The sequence below is a fragment of the Pezoporus wallicus genome, unplaced genomic scaffold, assembly GCF_028554395.1.
Source record: "Pezoporus wallicus isolate ANWC-B61680 ecotype Strahan unplaced genomic scaffold, APGP_CSIRO_Pwel_v1 scaffold_2696, whole genome shotgun sequence".
In the NCBI taxonomy this organism is placed as follows: domain Eukaryota; kingdom Metazoa; phylum Chordata; class Aves; order Psittaciformes; family Psittacidae; genus Pezoporus; species Pezoporus wallicus.
Window position 1 is genome coordinate 2,679,249 of NW_026637439.1, and position 21,071 is coordinate 2,700,319.

The following is a 21,071-nucleotide window of genomic DNA, read 5'->3' on the forward strand; positions in this document are numbered from 1 at the left end:
TCCTTAAAACGGTTTCCTGGAAGTTCTTGTGTTTAGGAAATATAGTTTCTATGATAATTTATTTCTTGATTCTTCATTTGCATAGAAATCTGGAAGCAGATATAAATTAGCTCTGCATTGCCTAGAGACACCTTATGCTTCCTAGGAAATGTACAGCTGTCCTAAATATTAGTTATGATTGTTACTTTTTTGTATCAAAGTGCTCAAGAGCCCTAGTCATCCTTGCTCATGCTGCAATCAATTTTGCTAAATACTGAAGTATCTGTGTTAGGCAAGTACTAATCACAGTATTTTTATTCCCTTCCAAGTGCTCAGAAGAAATTAATTTCCTACTCTTTGTACTGAAACTACATGGCTAGTTCCGCCCTCCCTCCCCAAACTGCTTCTAAAATAAGTTTGTTTTAAAAATACTTACAGTTCAAATCTACTCTAAATGTAATTAAAGAAATTGATATTTTCCTGCTATTTTTAATCAGTGAAAACTGCAGACTTACAAATAATTTCTGTGTGATCCAGTTCATGACCCTTATCAGATTTAGCAGCAGTGATTAAAGAGATTACACGTACTGGCAATTACCTCAACTGCCACGGCTAAATCCAACACAGATCACTAAACAAAGCTCTTTCCAGCTGCACTGCACAGCCTGCCGCATTACCAGAGTGAAACCAACCAATTCCAATGCAGCAGGGTGGGAAGAGCCATGCCTGAGGACTAGACACACCACCTGGTCCACCACTTCCATTTTACAAGAACATCATTTACAGACAAGAACTTTCTCAATCACTCCAGCATGAACTGCCAGGGTTTGTCACATTGTGAGATGACCAAGAAGACACTTTTTGCTATCTTTCTTTTTAAAAAAAAAACTCTTCTTGAAATCACCACCACTGTAGCATGTCAAAGTGCAATATACACATACATACACACACGGAGAACTGATTCAATCTCCCCACAAATAACAGTGTTGAAAGACAATGTGCCTCACATAACACATTCCAACCAAAACTTCAGGCTGCATTTGTACTTATGAGTGGTAAACAGTTTTTTTCTGAAAATTACAAAAACAGAAGGATGAAATCTTACTGCCACTGACCTCACTGGAGCAAGGTTTCATCAGAAGCAAACTAGTATTTCACAGCATTCAATATTCATGAAAGTTCAATTTCAGAACTAATTAAACTGTTCATATTAGTCATAAACAGTAAGCCTTCTTCTAAACAGACTGCGCAACCTAAAACTACTCTGCTAAGGGGAAAAACAGCAGAGGAAGATCATGACTCTACTTCGTAAAGTTAATTTCTCCACGAAGTATGAGTTTTAACTACTCTTTTCCAAGATAAACTCATGAAGTACAATATATGAGAGAATGAATTTTAAAATGGTTTTTCGCTGTTCCTGGATCCTGACACAATGTGTTTATCTGTTGAATTTAGATGCTTAAACGTATTCAAAATCAAATTTACCTGTAATTCACAACATAAATCATGCTCTAAATTCTGTGTATACCATCCACCATTCATAAGCAGCTTCAGGTCAACTTCAAAATGAAACACTGTGAACCCTTTACAAAACACCATTTTTACAGAACTGAAGTACCAGTTCACAAGTACAAGGGAAAGAGATTTAACAGAACAGAACAAAACAAAACAAAAGAAGGAAAAAAAAGGGACAAAATCAAAATAAAAAGAAACAAAGGAAAGAAATCAAAATAAAATAAAAACAGAGACAGGGCGTCCATCTTCAGCAGGCCAGACTTCGATCTCATTTCCCCCATGAAGGTTTCACTTGGCGGCAGGTTTAGTGGCATGGCAAACAATGCCTAACTCAGGCAAGTGTAACAGGTCTGCCTTGGCCAGTCTAGTCATCTAATAATGCACAAATATCACACAGAGAAAACATATAAAACCAAATTAATAGTCAAAATCCATCTACCAGATAATGTGGACATAAAATTTAGAATGATTAGGGTGGTATCTTTATCTTTCAACCTTTGTGTTCTCAAAGAATAATGTTTAAAGAAAAACCTACCCATTCACACATACATAAGTCATATTCTGATAGCTTAATGTTACAATTGCATTTTTGTCAAATTGTTTATTAAACATCACAAAATTAACATTGTGTTTTCATTGTATAGTGATTACCTCCTCATACTCCCTCAATTTACCACTGTTTAAATACACTTCAAATTTCAGATTTTGAGTTTTAAAACCAGGTTTTCAGAGCTCCCTTTTACCTCTTTCCTATGCTCAATCTGGCACATGAAATGTTTTATTACTGGCACCACTGGCCAAGGATATAATTTTAACTCCTGGCAGAATATAACCATCACTACTTTCAAAGCCCATGATGCACTCCACTGGCTATTACTCATCACATAATACATAGTCAGTCGAAAATCTTACTTTGTGCTCTCCAAAGCCATACTTACTCCACACAATATATTCCGCAGAAAGTTATGTGAATTTATATAAATTCCCATCTTTAAAATTAGTGATTCTGTTATAAAGTTACATGGAAACACCACTTTGACATTAAAAAAAATTGACCTCTCAACTCAATCACTTGTTTACCTAATTATGCATACATCTCTATGGGGTCCAGAATCATTTTGAACAGCGTCAATTATTCTATAATACATTTTCTCAGGAATGCCCAATATGTCAGTTAAAAATGGGGCTGGAACAAGATTAGCCAGAACATTGATTTTATTCTCTTGCCATTCATTGTCTACTATCAAGAGACACAGGAAAACATAGCTTTACCTGCCTGTTGCCATATCACATCAGGCAGTGATGTCATCACAAGAAAACCACCAGGAAGCGTTGTTCATTCATTAGGTGGCAATCATCCCTCTCTGGCAGTACTGAACCAGTGTTAAGGTCTTTTCAATGAAATGTAAAACTAAGATCCTGAATAATTTGTAGTCTATTATTTAGGGGAAATTTTTTAATAATAATGACTCTAGTTCCACATTAGCCTCTACAGAGCTTCAAGTGGATACAGCAATATTCTCTTTGTGGTTGAAGAAAAAATCCAAAAAATAAAACCAAAAAGCCCCCGAAAACAAGATACGAAAGCAACTAAAAAATCTAAGCTTCACAAAGACAAATATACATGCCATATGTCCTTATTAAGAAGACTACCAGAACAGACAGTATATTGCAGGTTAATATAGCCTTTACTGAAAGTATTTAAGACAGTCTACTTGTAAACTTGTCAGAGTTTGCTAGAAACATCCCAGACCATTACAACAGCAACATCATATCTCATGCTATCCAGATGACATGGCAAGCATGCCAAAAAATGGTACTCTGGGACCACTGTTAACAAACTCCAAGAAGTCAACAGTATTTATTGAACCAAACCCTGACTCCTTCAGTTAGAAAAGTTACGTTCATAGAAGGTATTTCTGGACTTCCATGGTCCAGAAATGGTTTATGGTTCAATCATTCTTAATATTGCTGCTCATGGCAAAACAGCTACCATGTTCAAAGTGAAGTCAGGTTCACTCCACCAGCTGGAATGTTCTACTCTGAAGAGTCAAAAAGTCCAGAACCAAACAGAGGGTGCTCAGTTCCACAATGATCCCAATGAAGTCAATGGCGCCCTGCCTAACTCCAGCAACATGCCTCCCATAGGACCATGCTTCATATAACTGTATTCTTATCTGGGACATTATACAAACAATACAAATTACCTTGCATTCAACATACCTGTAAAAATATGACCTCAAAGCTAGTTAAAGGAATACTCGTAAATCTAGTATTCACCAAGCATTTTATTTTGAGTTTTAAAAACATTTTATGGTAGAAGCATTCTGTACAGATGACTGCATTTTTTAAGAGAGAGCTAAAACTAAAAAAGGAGTACCAGCATACATAAGAAAACCTTTTTGTGGCTCACAAATATTTTCTACAATAACAAGATAGGAAAATCGATTCTTTTTTAATTGAAAGAGCAGGTAAACATTTATACTCAAACAGTAATTGTCAATATGAATACTAAGTATTTTAAATTAGAGGAATCTAAAATGGCTAAATGCATATATTACATGTCTACAAAACAAAATCAGAATTCAGTCTAAAAAAATGAAAAGTAATTAGGATCTCAGAAACAAGCAAACAAATTAAAAAACAAAAAAAAACACACCACAACAAAACAAACCAACAAAACTAAACAAACAAAAAAACAAACACACACACACACACACCCCCCCCCAAACCAACAACAAAACACCACATCAAAGGTGATCCATTAAAATCCAAACTGCAATTTACTGGTGCCAGGAAATTGCCTAATCTTCTCAGTGCTCCATTGACTTCAGTGAGAACTCTGTGTGAGAATAAGCTTGCCAACACAAACCATACTGAAGCAAATTATTTATCTTCTTTTCCCTCAAAATACGTAATAAATTGAATTATCCTAACTTAACTACCTTTTTTAATACCAAATTGCAATTGAATCTATATAATTCCATCTCTCTGTTCCATTTTAGATTTTGTTTCAAGACTTTTTTTCAAAAAGCAATTAAATAAAACACCAATAGAGCACCACTTCCTTACATGGAAAGCTTAACACAACTAGCAGACTTGACAAAGAACAACATTTCAGAAAACGTCTAAAATACCAACCTTCTGCGCAGGGCACAACTATCAAAGCTCTGTCAATAAAAACCGTGTTAGTTAGATGCTGGGCCACACCAACACTCGATGCTTCACGAAACTTAATATAACATACTTTGGAGGAAAAAGCAAGAGGTGCGTTGCTGCAAGATAAAAAGAAAAAAAAATTAGTCACATTCAATAATTCTATGTTTGTATTTTTAACTATTACTCCTTAACGAAAAACAGGTTTTAGAGCTCCTGGAATAGCTAGCTAAAAGGCAAGAGTATAGAAATCTACTGATTTGCTTACTTTACTATGTCATTGACAAAAGCATAGCATAGCACCTCCTCCTTCTTAATGCAAAATTACAGAAAAGCCAAAATCCCAAACTAACAAGGCTAATTTGCTTTCATAATCTTGCTAAACAACACTGAGCAGCGTGTTCAACATTACTACAAATTCTTGCTTAGCATCTACCTTAGTCTGGCATAGCGTAGTGAAGAGAAGGTCACTATGCGGCTGGAAAAAAAATTCTGATCTGCTTTACTATCAGAGATGTCAAAGACATAAGCACTGTCATTTTGATCAAAACCAAAGAAGTCTGCCTTAAAACATGTACTCCCTTCTCAAGGCTTGTAACCTTTACCTATGCAGCTTATTTCTTCATATGAAGTCCAGTGAAATCTCCAAAGAGAAAATGCAATAAATAAGGTATGGCTGGAATATCAGCAGTTTTGATTTGAAAAGACCATCTATCTGTCTTCTAGCAAAGCAGTAACTCATGGAAAATAAGTTGTAGAAAATTGTTCACCTAACCATCCCTCAATAGAAACAGAAACACTTAGCAACTTTCTGGAAGTACAAGAAGCAGTTCAAGTTTAGTCCAACCCATCCTGTAGTCCCTCAAGTTTCAAGCAGGTACTCCCGAAGCTGTTGTATGGAATTAATTAGATTTTAGTATTTAAGTACAAGCTCAGAATTTTTAGACACATTATTTTATCATATTAATTGCATAAATGAAGCAAGAACTTAGTCTGAGATAGACAGACTGGTATGTTTCTATTTACCAGGAAGTTAACACCGAAGTACCTACAGAGCAAGCCAACTTCTGCATGGCATGCAGAAACATTTTATGATGGAAAATTCTGTGAAAACAGACACACTGAGGAAGCAAAAATAAACAGGGAATAGGAGATACATATATCTACAAGTCAACCTTACACAATTTAAAACACACTGCAAGTATAGGTGACATTTAAACTACTTCAGGGTTTTTTTTTCTGTAGTTATACTACTATTGTAGAGCATATTGAAAAGCATATCAGAGCTAAAATGCGTAGCTAAGCATTCCAGTATCTGAAGGGGACCTATAATGATGCTGGGGAGGGACTCTTCACTAGGGACTGTAGTGACAGGACAAGGAGTAACAGGTTAAAACTTAAACAGGGGAAGTTTAGATTGGATATAAGGAAGAAGTTCTTTACTGTGAGGGTGGTGAGCACTGGAATGGGTTGCCCTGGGAGGTTGTGAATGCTCCATCCCTGGCGGTGTTCAAGGCCAACTTGGACAGAGCCTTGTGTCATACTGTTTAGTGTGAGGTGTCCCTGCCCATAGCAGGGGGGCTGGAACTAGATGATCTTAAGGTCCTTTCCAACCCTAACTATTCTATGATTCTATTGTTACATTTCTTCTGCCCGCTCATTTTCCTTGTAGTGGCCAGTATTTTCAGTTTCAAGTTTCCACATTCAGGAAAGAAATAATTGTCTAGAATGGCTTCTGAGAGTTTCCACAGCAAAAGTGGCAGCAAGCTATGACTTTCTCAGCAAAGATGTCTGCGTACAACTTTTGATCTTACATATTCTTAAGAGCCAGACTTCCCTCACTGCAAAGATACTTCTTTATATGGCCACAGGGTGTTTGGTTGGTTTTGTTAACGGGAGTGTGGAAGGGGGATGTGTGGGAGGACAGGGAGTTTTGATACTGCTGTTGTTGCTTAGGGTTTGGCTCAAGGCTCCACTGAAAATTCTGTTGTCCAGATTGTTGAGACCTGAAATACATCCTAGGCTTTGTTTGGGTTTGGTTGGTTGCAGTATTTTTTTGTTTATTGGTTGAGGTTTTCTAGGGGGGGGGGGGTGTTAATTATTTATTTGTTTTGTGGTGTTAGTTGGAGGGATTTTTAACTTGGGGGGGGGGGGGGGGGGGTGGTGTTTTTTTTTTTGTCATTACTTGCTTAAAACCATAATTCTGTTCCAGGCAGTTCCACGCTCAAAGAATAATCCTTACAAATTTCAACATCTATAGAGGCACCTCTGACAAGTGAATTTTTTATATAGTATTTCTCCCCCTGCATTTCCTGGATTTCAATCACAAAAGTTACGTGGAAAGTATGCTAAAAAAAATATTAACATCAGAAGACTGCTGCAGATAAGGCTTTAAAAAAAAGTCTTTGTACAAAGCCCATTATCAACAGAACTGGAAATTAACATCAATTAGAAATAAACATACCCAGCAAAGACAACAGGATTACAAATCTACAATAAATTCTTTAACATGAATACCCTTTTCCTCTATACATGAACCAGTCCAGTCAGCAAGAACTCAGAGAGCTGTATCATTTGACACAAATTAATTTCTGTTTTAATACTCTTCCACTTAAAGAACTCTTCAAATACCTTCTCAGAGTCACCTGCTTCAGAACCTTGATCATACATCTCCAGAGAAGCAGACAGTCTGTAACGTTCTTGAGCGCTCTGAGGCAGATGATCCACTTCCAAAATTAATTCATTGCTGAATAAAAATTCTGCTGCACCTCATCCCTCATGCTGATCAATTCATCTCTTTCATCCACATTTGTGCATAACTGAATAATTTCTTGAGCCAAGTTATACTCTGCAAGAGATCCAGATTCTCCCTTCTCAGAACTTTTTTCTCTTCAGGCAGCTTCTGATCTGGTCTTATGTGTGCCAAGCTGGTGTCTGGCACTGAGGTGAAACCTAGCACCTTTTCCTTTGGGGCAAACATCCAGTTTCCAGGAAAATTCCAGTTCCTGGTGCCAGCAGGTCCTTGCTCAACATGCCCTCTTGGGGAGCTGTGCATCGTGTGACAAGACCTGTTTAACCACAGCGGAACTGAAATCTTCATCTTCCGATTCTGCATTTGCATGACATCTGCTTTTTTCTCTTCTGCCTCTTTAGTGTACCCTGGTGATGTGCATCTTTGAGCAAACCCTGCCTTGGCCACCTCTTCTCCAATACCTATCTTTTCATGTTCCGCCTGGGCAATGATGGCACCATCTTAGAACTTGGCTTTGTGATGTGTTTTTACTTCTTTTTCAAAACCTAGGCTGCTCAAGAACTTCTTCCCCTCATCAAACATGTTTACATTCTGATCAGCCGGTATCTGCAGACCCTGGAGTCTGTACTTCTTCAGAATGCTCGGACACTGCAAGTCCAGTGGAATTTCCACTATGTCTGATCTATTCAGAACCTCAGAATTTCCATAGTCTATGTACAATACCTGACATTTTTCATTGCTGGTCACTTGCTGTAACATACACTTGTACCAACTCTGTCTTCAGAAAGACAAGCCACCATAAATCTTACCAAAATCAGGTTTGCCAAAAACTGCATTAGCCTTGGGACAAGCATCTGCCAGCTCACAACTTAATTTCAAGGGGTCATCACATCTACTGACATTCTGTGCCCAAAATGTTACAGCATCTTCAAGGTGGCTACCCACATGTTCCACAACTTTGTCATGCTCCTTTCATCATCCATAACAACGGATTTTGAGGCAGCATCGCAGGCTCGTGCTGACAGGCCCTGCCACGGCCACACATGCTCCCACCAGGGCGCACCGCAGGACCTGCACATGTGGCCACCTTACCCACCTGGGGCCTCTTGAGATGCCATGCGCTCCAGCTCACGATTGCCAGGCATGGGGCTGCAAGTGGCAGCACTGTGACCCATGCCCACGCATGCCTGTGGCATGGAGGAGCAGCTGCTCCCACCTTCCTGCCCAGCAGAAAAGCCAGCCCTCGACTGGAACGACCCTGCCCGCTCAGTCCAATAATGAGTAGCGTCCCTCAGCGATCGGTGTTGGGACCAGTCTTGCTCGACATCTTTGTCGCTGACATGGTCAGTGGGACTGAGTAAGCCCTCAGCAAGTTTGCCGATGACACCAAGCTGTGTGGTTCAGTTGATACGCTGGAGGGAAGGAATGCCATCCAGAGGGACCTTGACACGCTTGTGAGGTGGGCTGATGCCAACTTCATGAAGTTTAACCATGGTAAGTGCAAGGTCCTACACCTGGGTCAGAGCAATCCCAGGCACAGCTACAGGTTGGGCAGAGAAGAGTTTGAAGAGAGAAGGAGAAGGACTTGGGGGTGTTGGCAGATGAGAAACTTAACATGAGCTGGCTGCAGCGTGCGCTCGCAACCCAGAAAGCCAACCGTATCCTGGGCTGCATCAAAAGGAGCGTGACCAGCAAGACGAAGGAGGTGATCCTGCCCCTCTACTCTGCTCTTGTGAGACCTCACTTTGAGTATTGTGTGCAGTTCTGGTGTCCTCAACATAAAAAGGATATGGAACTGTTGGAACAAGTCCAGAGGAGGGCCACGAGGATGATCAGGGGACTGGAGCACCTCCCATATGAAGACAGGCTGAGAAAGTTGGGGCTGTTGAGCCTGGAGAAGGCTGCGTGGAGACCTCATAGCAGTCTTGCAGTATCTGAAGGGGACCTACAGGGATGCTGGGGAGGGACTCTTCATTAGGGACTGTAGTGATAGGACAAGGGGTAACAGGTTAAAATTTAAACAGGGGAAGTTTAGATCGGATATAAGGAAGAAATTCTTTACTGTTAAGGTGGTGAGGCACTGGAATGGGTTGCCCAGGGAGGCTGTGAAAGCTCCATCCCTGGCAGTGTTCAAGGTCAGGTTGGATGAAGCCTTCAGCGAGATGGTTTAGTGTGAGATGTCCCTGCCCATGGCAGGGGGGTTGGAACTAGATTATCTTAAGGTCCTTTCCAACCATAACTATTCTATGATTCTATGAAATGATGCATACAGAAGAGAACACAAGTTCACTCTAATCCAAAAACTCATGCTTAACTAAGTAAGTTATTTTGTGTGTGAGCTGAGTATCTGCATTACAGAATTAGAGAGAGAGAACAGGTTGCATTTCAACACAATGTAATGTAACATCTTCAGCTCATTGCTTAATATATTCAAAAAGTTAGGATAATACTCATTTTAATACTACATCTTTCATTATTCTTGAAACAAGTATCGTTGGCTTTATTTTTTTTAACGATATATTTCTACGCAAAGAACAGCAAAGGGATTTCCAATCTCAGTGAAAGCTTCAATTCACGTAACACACACACTCTCAAATTACTGAAAGCTGCTAAGTCACCCTCCTCTTATTCCTCAGAATGAATTAAATTTAAAAAAAGCATATTAATTTTTTTCAGTTAGTAGCCTGTATCCATGAAACCTGCAGCTCACTAATTCCACTTACTGAATTATGTTTTCCATCTAGAAACTGGACTGAAAAGTAGTTTCCGCTGTTCCATGAAGCTAACAAAATTAATGCCCTAGAATACATCGTAAGTTTGGATGTCCTACAGAATCAATTTTAAAGCTAAGATCAGATGACAGAATATTCTGGCTGATTTTCATTCTAATATAAAAAAAACAAATTTCGCTTTTAACTGAATAGAAAATTGGATTTATTTTTTTTTTAATCTAGGCCTTAGATCATTAAATACCTAAGGAAAAAACAGTGGCAGAAAATAATTTTAACAAATTGCAGACAACTATTTTACCATCTTTTTGCTTGAGACACCTTTGCTTTCCGTGCACTTTCAATGAAGCTTTTTATTAATTGTAATACTGTTCAAATATGTTCTCAGCGGGTCAACAGGAAACATGTCTCTTCCACAAGAAGGCCATTATTGCAAATAATTTTTCCAAGGTAGCAATTTGAAAGTCAGTTCATATGTCCATAGCCATCAGGCAAGGAAAATAATATTTCTAAAAATTATACATAAAAACTATAAATAAAGCCAAGAGTAAAATAAGTAATCACAAACCTGCATCTTATCTCTGAAAAATTAATAATTTAGAACTGATGCTTACAGAATTATAACCTTGACATTTCCATGTCAAAGCCTACTATGGTACTGGATTTTAATATTTGATGCACATGTGCACACTGGCAAAATTTTATACGCAGGCACAAATATTATTTGCATGTGAATTATTTGCATGTAAAGAAAGTATCTATTTGCCTTAAAGTCTGTTATATAACTTAATTGGAAAATAACAGCACCATCTATAACAAAAAATATATTCATCCAGGAGAAAACTCAAACATATTAAGAAGCAAGTGTAGAATAAAACCAGCATAAACCCCTAGAAACTGTGTGAAAAATCACTAAAGATCTATTATGGAGTGTTTAAAACTCAGTAAGGCTGTTTTAAGCCTAACTTTACACAAATGCATTCTTATTACTTATACTTTATATGTACATATTAAATCATATGTAAATTTTCAGAACGGTCATCATTCAAATCCACTCAGATGTAATGTAGTGACACATTAAAATTGATAAATATCAACATTTTCTGCAAGTCAGTTTTTAAAATGAGTATTTTGTTCAGCTAAACATCTTACTTATATTAAAACTGAACTACCTGGCTGTGAATGGCTCCCTCCCCTTTCTGCTATTCCCATTTAATTTGCCTAAGAGGTAGATGTTTTTGAAAGAACATGCTTGCCACTCACTCCTAGTACAAGAAACGTATTAAAACAAAAAACCCAAACTTTGTTTCCTCCCCTTTCTGTTGATCATCATCTCCTTGGAGAAATAATATTGTTATTTTGTGAACCTCAGAATCACCCATCAGAGTGCATCCCTCGCACGCAGCTGACATAAGAACAACTACAGTGTGGAGAAACGTGTAATGTCCGTTATTAACTGTAATTTTCTGCACGCCTTGTCAGGGCTATTTCACAGCAGGGCAGGTCCCGACCCCCTGGGAACAGCTATTCTGGCTTCTGTTCGAGCGGCGTTTTCTCTAAGAACAGAGGCCTTCGAACAGGCCAAGGAAAGGAAAAAAAAGGAGGGGGGGGGGGGGAGGGGGAAGGAATGTGGAGGGGGATTGACATAAACAATAAAAGAATTGGTTTGTCCCACCGGCACACGCCGGTTGGGCCAGCGGGGCGGGGATCGGGCCTGGGGCTCTCTCGCCCGCCCCCCTCCACTCAGGTCGACGGAAGAGAACGGTGGGCCGCAGAAAGGATTTTTTTTTAGGAAAAAAAAAAGAGAAAAAACGACCCGCGCCGGTAAGCGGCGCGGGCACACTTCTGGCCAGGCTTTCGGCTTTGCCTCGGTGCCGGCTCCCCACACAGGCCGGCTCACCGCGGGCCACCGGCTGCGGCACGCAAACCCCGCCGCTCCGCGGATGCCGCAGCTGCTCCCTCCCTCTCGCGGGGCCGCCATCTTAGGTACGGGCGAAACTCCCGTCCCCTTGCCGCTCCTGCCATACAAAACGGTGGGACATACACCCTCCCGCGGAAGGCTGTGGTGCCCGCACTCAAAATGGCGCCCAGGACCTTCTGCCTTATCCATCCCCCACCATCCTCCTCAGGACCTCTCCCTCTTTCCAGATCTCTCTCTCCCTCCGGAGGCCGGCACAGGCCCCACTTACTCCGGGGGGTAGAGGCGCAGTTCCTCAATATCTCCCAGGAAGCCGAAGAGAGTTCTCATCTGCTCACTGGTCACTGCCGAGGACAGGTTCGTGACCTGGATGACGGACGTGGGGCCCAGGGGGAAGCCCAGCGGCACCCCAATCCCTCCGCTGTTCATCATGGTGGGCCCCTCACAGCCGCTCCGCTCCCGACGGTGCCACACGCAGCCGGAGAGGCGGGCCTATCCACCGAGACGAGCACGCGGCGCCTGCTGCACCGCCCTGCCGCGCGGGCGCTCTAGCGGCACACTCCACTGCTCCCCGGAGGAGTTTCTGGGCGGGCCCGGCGGAAGCTCACAAGGTGACGGCTGCACTGCCGTTGCCAGGGCGGGACCGGCCAGGGGCCTTGGCCCCGCCTAGAAAGGGGCGCGGGGCCGTGCGAGCCCGTTGGCCGTTAACGGGCGCGTCCCCTGGGGTCTGCCCTCGCGTACCTGCCAGCCGGTAAGCTCAGCGGGGCGGGCCGGGCCCCGGCACCTCGACAGCGGGTGTTCCGCAACAAAAGGAAGGGTTCTCCTTTAAACCCGGAGTGCCAGAGGGCCTAAGTACAGAGCCCCTGGGACAGGGCAGCCCTGGGTTCCAGGAGGGGCAGTTTAAATTACCATCGGGAATAAACCATTGGAAAAGCCCTAACTATATTTAATCAGGAAGCGGTTATAATGGAGTAAGTTACCAATGGTTTCGGTGTTGGCTGAGCTTCTGTCCCAATTAAATTGATTTTACCTGGAGTTACAGTTCAAGCTCTCTTTAAAAATTAAATTGGAGAAAAATGAGACAGCGCTATGTGTGTGGGTGATCACCATTAAGGATCCAACTGTGGTCTTTCCTAAGTGGTAAAGAGCTGTGCATTGGAAAGATCTACTGTTTCGGTTATGACTGTTTTAGGTTTTAAGACTTTCTGTACCCCAAACCTGAACTGAGGAGGGACTGAAGTATTTTTTCAGTTAGGTGGGCTGAAAAGATTGCAAATTTGTGATACTTCGCTGAGCAAGTAGGTCAGTTGTCACAAAAGCTCCATAGATAAGCCTCAGTACTGCTTCCTTTATTGAGGCTTAATGTTACAGAATTTTAAGTAGTGTCAAGCAGTTGTTGGAGTTTTATTTTAAAATGCCTATGCATGTGTTTCAGGTACCACTTACTTCAAAATGCATCAGTGCACTCATATTCTTTTTCCATATTCCAAAAGTACAAGAATTAAGATCAAAGTTAAATAATTTCTTTCAGCTATCCTGATAGCTTTAAATTAGCCTAAGTTTAGAGAAGCTTAACTGGAGATTTCAAGATCTTTTGTTATATACTGTGCAAAATTAAACTCTGGTATGATTGTTCTGACTGTGAGAACATTTCATGAAAATTTCCTGTGTATGGACTAGTAAGTCTGATCCAAAGACAGCAGAGATGTAGAAGCTATTACTGCCTGGAATATTCTTGTCCTTTCTCCTTGCATCTCTCAGTGCAGGGTACCAGAAAAATGAGTTCTAAAATACACAAATGGAAAAGTCCCGTGATGTCAGAACTGACTGGGTTACCCTCCTTCAGATAAGCCTTGAGAAGTACATATGAAATTCTGAGCTCTTGATCTGCTTCCCAATGACAGAATGTAAGAAAAAGCCAGTCCCTGCCACAGGACAAAACTAGCCCCCAAAACCCAATGCCAAAAGCCTTGGTTCGCACAGGCTGTCATTAAAATACAAGAAGCAAACAATGACTCTGTTTTAGCCAAACTGTTCAAAATTTAAAAGTATTTGAGAGCCACTCCCTCTCCTATAATAAAAAACAGAGCTGCTGAGAAAAAAAAAATATGCCATTGTGTAGTCAAAATTCTTTCCATTTCTGTCAAAGTTGCTCCAGAAATGAGGCTGAGTGGGATTTGGCAGTTCATAGGGGTTCACTGGAGAGCAGTTTTCAAACACTGTGAAGGCAGATGATAAATCCATGCATCAACAACATGCATGTTCATGAGGGCAGGTAAGCAATCCCTTCTGAAAATAAAAAAAAAGTGGGTTTTTGTTTTTGGAAGTACAGAGCAAATCTCGGAATGTGAAGCATTTGCCTGTCCTTACAACAACGTATCTGTTTAATCAGCTGAATTTCTCCTGTGTTTATAATTTACTGCTTAAACTGCATCCTTCCCTCTTCATTTTAGATTCTGAAAAACAACAGAAATAGATTACCTTTCCAAAGATCACAAAACTGAAATTCCATGTTACCTACAAGTGAAATTTTTTGAAACTGGCCAGTAGATCTTATAAAGTAATACTTTGTATTGGCTGAGCAGCACATAGATCACACATAGGATTTCCAATCTAAGTACAAGTGTAAGATAGTCTATCAAAACTTTGAGGAAGCTTCTGTGAGTACAGAAAAAATCTCAATGAGTTTGCATCACTGTCAGCAAAAACAGCTCATCTCAAAGGTTTGTATCAAAGTATTTGCTTGCATGTCAAACTGCTTTTCCCACTTGTCATAATATTTTTCACAATCACCAGTTCTTCCTTATGTGATGTTGCTACCTGGCACACTCAGCACTCTTACCAAACAAAGAAGAAAGACCAATAGGTACATTGTTCAAGGAGGAACTGCCCATGTCGTGTAGTATGGCCATATGGATGGTACTCCTTTCAGTGGGCATTTCTTTGCTGAATTTGGTTATGAAATTCCTAGGTGTTTCAGTGTAGACTGTTTGTGTATCAACTCACATTAATAAATTTGCCTGATGTGAAACAACATACTCTTTGGTTCTGTTTATTTAGTCAGGCTTTCTTAATTATGCAATTATGCACTGAACTCAAAAAACTAGCAGTTTTTAAGGAAAACCAAATGTCCAAACATTAAAATAATCGTTGTATAGCACAGCTTAAATTTAGGCAACTTTTGGCATCTTATTGAGACTTCAGGAAAAGCTTGAGTGAATGGTACAAATGTTTAAAATATTACCATCATTTAACCATAAGTAGCACCTTTGGTTTTCATTAAATGTTCAAGTTGTGTTTGGTACACTACTTTTTATTTATATAAGAATGTGAATTTATATATTTAATTTTTCAGTATAAAAGAGGGATTAAAATAGACATGTATCGATATGGTGAAGAGATCCAATAAAAATAAAACATTTTTTTCCTGAATGTTCTTTCACAAGGAGTACTAGAATGCCTCTAAAAGCCAGTATATTCGTATAGCTGTTGCTACTTAAGTTTGTTTCCGTACACAATAATTTTACACCATTTGCCTTATTGTACAACCAAAATTCAGATGTGTTGATGCAGAACACAGGAAAAAAAATGCATCTTTTACAGCATGAATATTCCTCCTCTTGTGAATCAATCAAGAGGCATAATCTTCAAATGCTAGTCTCCTCCTACTAGTCACAGTAGACTGCCTGTTCAGACTGATTGCTGATAATACTCTTATTTTCTCAGCTTTTGCCCAGACATATGCTGCAGGTCAGGGTTTTTTTTCTGCTGCTCCCAAATCAGTCAGGAATTTTACTCAATGTATAAATTCATGCAGAGATGCATGCCAAGGTCTGGATGTAGCCGAAACCTCAGTTATCATAGCACAAACTGTTTTTCATCAGAGTAGGCGATTACGATGACATCTGAAAACAAGAGTCTATGTTTTGTCTACAGTTATTTCACCACATTTTATTTCAGAATAAAACTGCACATGGAAGTAGGATTTTTGAAATATCTGGTGCAATTCAGATTCACAACTCGGTTTAACCTGAACTAACTTTCAAATACAAATCAGAAAATGTTAACTTTGCAGCATTTCAGAGTCTATAGACATAATTCTAAACTCCACATATTTTTCTAGTATAAAATTTCTCTAGTAGGTTTTTGGGTTTGGTTTTGGTTGGTTTGTGGGGTTTTTTTTCAGATGAAATTTGATCTAGGAATCTTAAAATCCTGCCTGTGCTATTAACATATGAACTCTACATAGTCCTTATAAGCACCTTTCAAAGTTGCTGGCTCTGGATAGCAGTCAGCTATGTAAACTGGCATGGTAAACTAAAACAGCTCTGATATTTCTGCATTTTTTTGTCGGGTTGTCGTGGTTTAAACCCTAGCCAGACAGCTTGTTCAGTCACTCCCAGTGAGTGGTGCCGGGCTGAGAGCAATTGAGGCCTGCGTGCTCCCACCACCCCACCCCCCCAGGGCTCTCCCCTTCCCCGCTCCCGGAGGAACGGGGAGGAGGATCGAAAGAGTGCAACTCCTACGGGTTGAGACAAGAACAGTCCAGCAACCAATGTACAACACAAATCACCACCGCTACTACCAATGACAACAATGATAAGGGAAAATAACAAGGGAAGAGAATACAATACCACCCGCAGAGAAATGAGTCGCACCCAGAAGCCGTGTCCCTCCGGGTAACTCCCAGTTACCCCCCACCCCGGGCATGACGTGCTGTGGTATGGAATACCTCCCCGGCTAGCCTGGGTCAGGCACCCCGTCTCTGCTTCCTCACAGCTTCCCCTCCTCATGGCAGAGCATGAGCCTCACAAAGTCCTTGGTCAGGGTAAACATCACTTAGCAACAACTGAAAACATCGGCATCACCAGCACTGTTCCCAGGCTGGAAGTCAAAACACAGCACTGCACCAGCTACCACGAAGGAGACACGTGACTGCTACTGCTGAACCCAGGACACAGGTTTATGACAAAACACATTAAAAAAAGTTAGGACTGTTGTATTTAGTATAGCAATACCAGTTGGAAGAGTCACATTAACAGCTGTATGAGTGTGATTTTTAATGAAGTTCCCCTTCTCGCCATAAAATTCTTAAAGATTGAGTAGTTTTACTCAGCTTTCTATTCTTTTTAAACTTACTCTGAAATAAGATGAGGGACTTAGCTGACAACCAATAGTATCTAGATGGTGTTTTTATCTCTGACTCTCCAAGCACATACTAGCAAAGGAAGAGTATCACCACCTTTTAAAGACTGGGAAAGTGTGGAGAGAGATCTGAGAAGAGATTCTGTGTCCAGTTATCATGTCAGGGCAGCATTTCTTCAGTCACTTATGAAATCTAATATCTGTTTCCCACACAACACTACTTGGACTGCAGAAGCATTTCCTTTTTCAAAAGGGGTCCTCAGAAAGCCCTCCTTTAAACCACAGAAAATTCTATGTATCAATTTTGTAAATTTACATGAAACTGGACGTTTTATACTTTTAAAATCAGTATGTGTGAATATGTATATATAGCAGAAAGAAAAGAAAATGTTGAAATTCCACACTTTTAAAGAAAAAAATATGAACAATGATAACTTGCACACCTAAAAATCTAATCAGGTATGTCCTGCTGCGTGACAAGATGAGGAGGTCTGGCACAGTCACCCTTTGCCAGTAATTCTAGTTCCCAGCCTCCTAGAAATGGCATCAGAATATAGTCTCCCACTGACAATAGAAGGATTAGAATCTTTATAATTGTGCAGTTTGAAAACATACTGGAATATAACTCAGCACAAATAAATATGAACTTTTTATTTATAACTTTTAATTGAAAGTGGCATAAAATAGACATTATTGCAAAATGAATTGCATTCAGTAAGTACTAATGCTAAAAATTCTCTTACGTGTCTTTAAGATGTTTTGGTATCTTTGGATGACTAAAAATACAAGCACATCATGATTAATGCCATAATAGAATAATTACAATCTACAATTAAAAAACTACCACATATCCCTTACTGCAGAGACTGTCACATAATTTGATTCACCAAGTATATTTTCATAGCTTTTTTAAATTTATATTATTATTAAATGAGGCAGCAACAATTTGTTCAGAGGTTTTATCTGTTTGGAGACATTTCGGCATGGTTTCTAACCCTTACATGCATCAACTCCAACCTCATCAGTCATTTCTCATTACAGTTAGCAAATGAGATAATTTTACATGATTAGTTAATTTGTCCCTAGTTAATTTGTCCCAGGACTTAGTATTATTAGGTCAGCTGACCAGCTGTTAATATCTATTTCAGGACTTATTAGTAAACTTCACTTTCTCCATAGAGGAGTGTCCTGGGTTCTGCAGTAGCAGTAGGGGAAATTTCTCTATCATGAGACTCAGAAAGTCCTTGGTCAGACTAAACATTACTGAGCAACAACTAAAAACATCGGTGTTATCAGCACTGTTCCCAGGCTGAAAGTCAAAAACACTCCACTGCACCAACTACTAAGACGGAGAAAAATGATTGCTACTGCTGAACCCAGGACAAGGAGCCATAGCTTTCAGCTTACTTCTGGCAGAAACATTCTCAGCAAAAAATACCTTTTCCATATTCAGAACAAGTTGTTGATTATTCTATTGTGAATGGAAGTTGCTGCAGACAAAAATCAATCAAATATGATAAAATGTTATGATGTTAGGAGCCTTGGCACAATACTTTCAAATCATGTATTTTTCCGATGCATATTTACAATTCAGTAGAAGGCTTCACCCCCTTTTCATTGGTTTGCTGTTTGTTTTCTGCAGTTTCCTTCACAAATCATCAACATTAGCAAGTGATTGAGAATTTCTCGAGCATCTGGTTCATCTGCTACCAGTTTCTCTATTCAGAGACAGTCCTTGAGAAGGACATTACAGGCTACATGTTAACTGAGTCTTCCACAGCTCAGTAACATCGCTTGAAGGTGCACAAGTACATGGGACCTGATGAAATGCATCTACAGGTCCTGAGGGAACTGGTGGATGAAGTGGCTCAGCCGCTGCCCATCATATTTGAGAAGTTATGACAGTCCATTGAAGTTCCAAGTGACTGGAAAAGGGGAAACATAATCCCGACTTTGAAAACAGGAAAAAAAAGGAAGACCCGGGGAATTACAGGCCAGTCAGTCTCACCTCAGTGCCAGGAAAGATCATGGGCAGATCCTCCTCGTAACTATGCTAAGGCATGTGGAAAATAGGGAGGCGACTGGTGACAGCTAAAATGGCTTTACTAAGGGCAAATTGTGCCAGACAGATTTTGTGGCTTTCTGTGATGGGGGTTATAGTGTTGGTGGATAAAGGAAGAACAACTCATGTCACTTATCTGGACTTGTGTAAAGTGTCTAACACTGTCGCACATGACACACTTGTCTCTAAATAGGAGAGACATGGATTTAATGGCTGGACCACTCAGCGTATGAGGAATTGGATGGATGGTCTCACTTGAAGATTTACAGTCAACAGCTCGATGTCCAACTGGACACCAGTAACAAGTGGTGTCCCTCAGGGATCGGTCTTGTTCAACATCTTTGTTGCTGACATGGACAGTGGGATTGAGTGCACCCTCAGCAAGTTTGCCGATGACACCAAGCTGTGTGGTTCAGTTGATACCCTGGAGGGAAGGAATGCCATCCAGAGGGACCTTGACACGCTTGTGAGGTGGGCTGATGCCAACCTCATGAAGTTTAACCATGCCAAGTGCAAGGTCCTACACCTGGGTCAGAGCAATCCCAGGCACAGCTACAGGTTGGGCAGAGAAGAGATTCAGAGCAGCCCTGCAGAGAAGGACTTGGGGGTGTTGGTTGATCAGAAAATGAACATGAGCCGGCTGCAGTGTGCGCTCACAGCCCAGAAAGCCAACCATATCCTGGGCTGCATCAAAAGGAGCGTGACCAGCAGGTTGAAGGAGGTGATCCTGCCCCTCTACTCTGCTCTGTTGAGACCCCACCTGCAGTCCTGTATCCAGCTCTGGGGCCACCAACACAAGAGGGACGTGGATCTGCAAGTCCAGAGGAGGCCATGAAAGTGCTCAGGGGGCTTGAGCACCTATTTGATGAAGACAGGCTGAGAGAGCTGGGCTTGTTCAGCCTAGAGAAGGCTCCAGGGAAACTTCAGAGCAGCTTCCAGTGCCTAGAGGGTGCCTACAGTAAATCCGGAGAGGGATCTTTTACAAGGGCATGTAGGGACAGGACCATGGGGAATGGTTTTAAACTGGAAGTGGGCAGACTTGGATTAGATCTCAGGCAGAAGCTCTTCACTGTAAGGGGTGAGGCCCTGGCACAGGCTGCCCAGAGAAGCTGTGGCTGCTCCATCCCTGGCAGTGTTCAAGGCCAGGTTGGATGTGGTGGAGCAACCTGGTCTCGTTTAAGGGGTCCCTGTCCATAGGGTTGGAACTGGATGATCATTAAGGTCCCTTCCAACCCAAACTGTTCTGTGATTTGTTACTGCAACTTGAAAATGTTGCCGAAAATCAGCTATACGCGAGTAACAAAAACTGAGTAAAGGAAGATTTTGAGAAGGTTTTTTTTTTATTGCTTGATTTTATTTTTTTTTTAATTCTGTCAAGATGCATGGCTCTTTTGGTTTTGGCTGGAATAGTTATTTTTTATTTCTTAGTAGCTAAGAAGCCCTTGGTATAGGGCTACATTTTGGATTTGTGCTGGAAACAGTGTGGATAATGCAGGGATGTTTTCATTATTGCTGAGCAGGTTACACAGAGCCAAGGCCTGTTCTGCTTCTGACACCACCCCACCAGCAAGTAGGCTGTGGTGCACAAGAAGGTGGGAGGGGACACAGACAGGACAGCTGACCCCAAATGACCCAAGGGATATTCCACACCATGTGGCATCATGCTCAGCACATAAAACTGGGGCAGAAGATGCAGGAAGGGGAAGACGTTCAGAGTGATGGTGTTCATCTTCCCAAGTAACCATCACATACTGGAGTCCTACTTTCCTGTGGATGGCTGAACACCTGCCTGCCGATGTGAAGTGGTGAATGAAT

The 21,071-nt window shown here is 41.0% G+C and overlaps 1 protein-coding gene across 3 annotated transcripts in view; it reads right to left on the reverse strand.

Moving 5' to 3' along the window:
• SREK1 (splicing regulatory glutamic acid and lysine rich protein 1) overlaps positions 1–12,636 on the reverse strand; it is a 35,975-nt gene extending 23,339 nt beyond the window's left edge. For 2 of the 3 annotated variants that reach the window (XM_057405492.1, XM_057405493.1), the window contains exon 1: positions 1,095–1,859. Coding sequence is in view for 1 of the 3 variants with exons in the window: in XM_057405491.1 (XP_057261474.1) it covers positions 4,636–4,769; positions 12,321–12,481 (295 nt within the window). In the remaining 2 variants the exon portion in view is untranslated. Of the gene's footprint in view, positions 1–1,094; positions 1,860–4,635; positions 4,770–12,320 lie in introns of those variants that run through there. The other variant, XM_057405491.1, reaches the window with a different exon arrangement.
• Between the last annotated feature and the right edge of the window lie 8,435 nt (positions 12,637–21,071).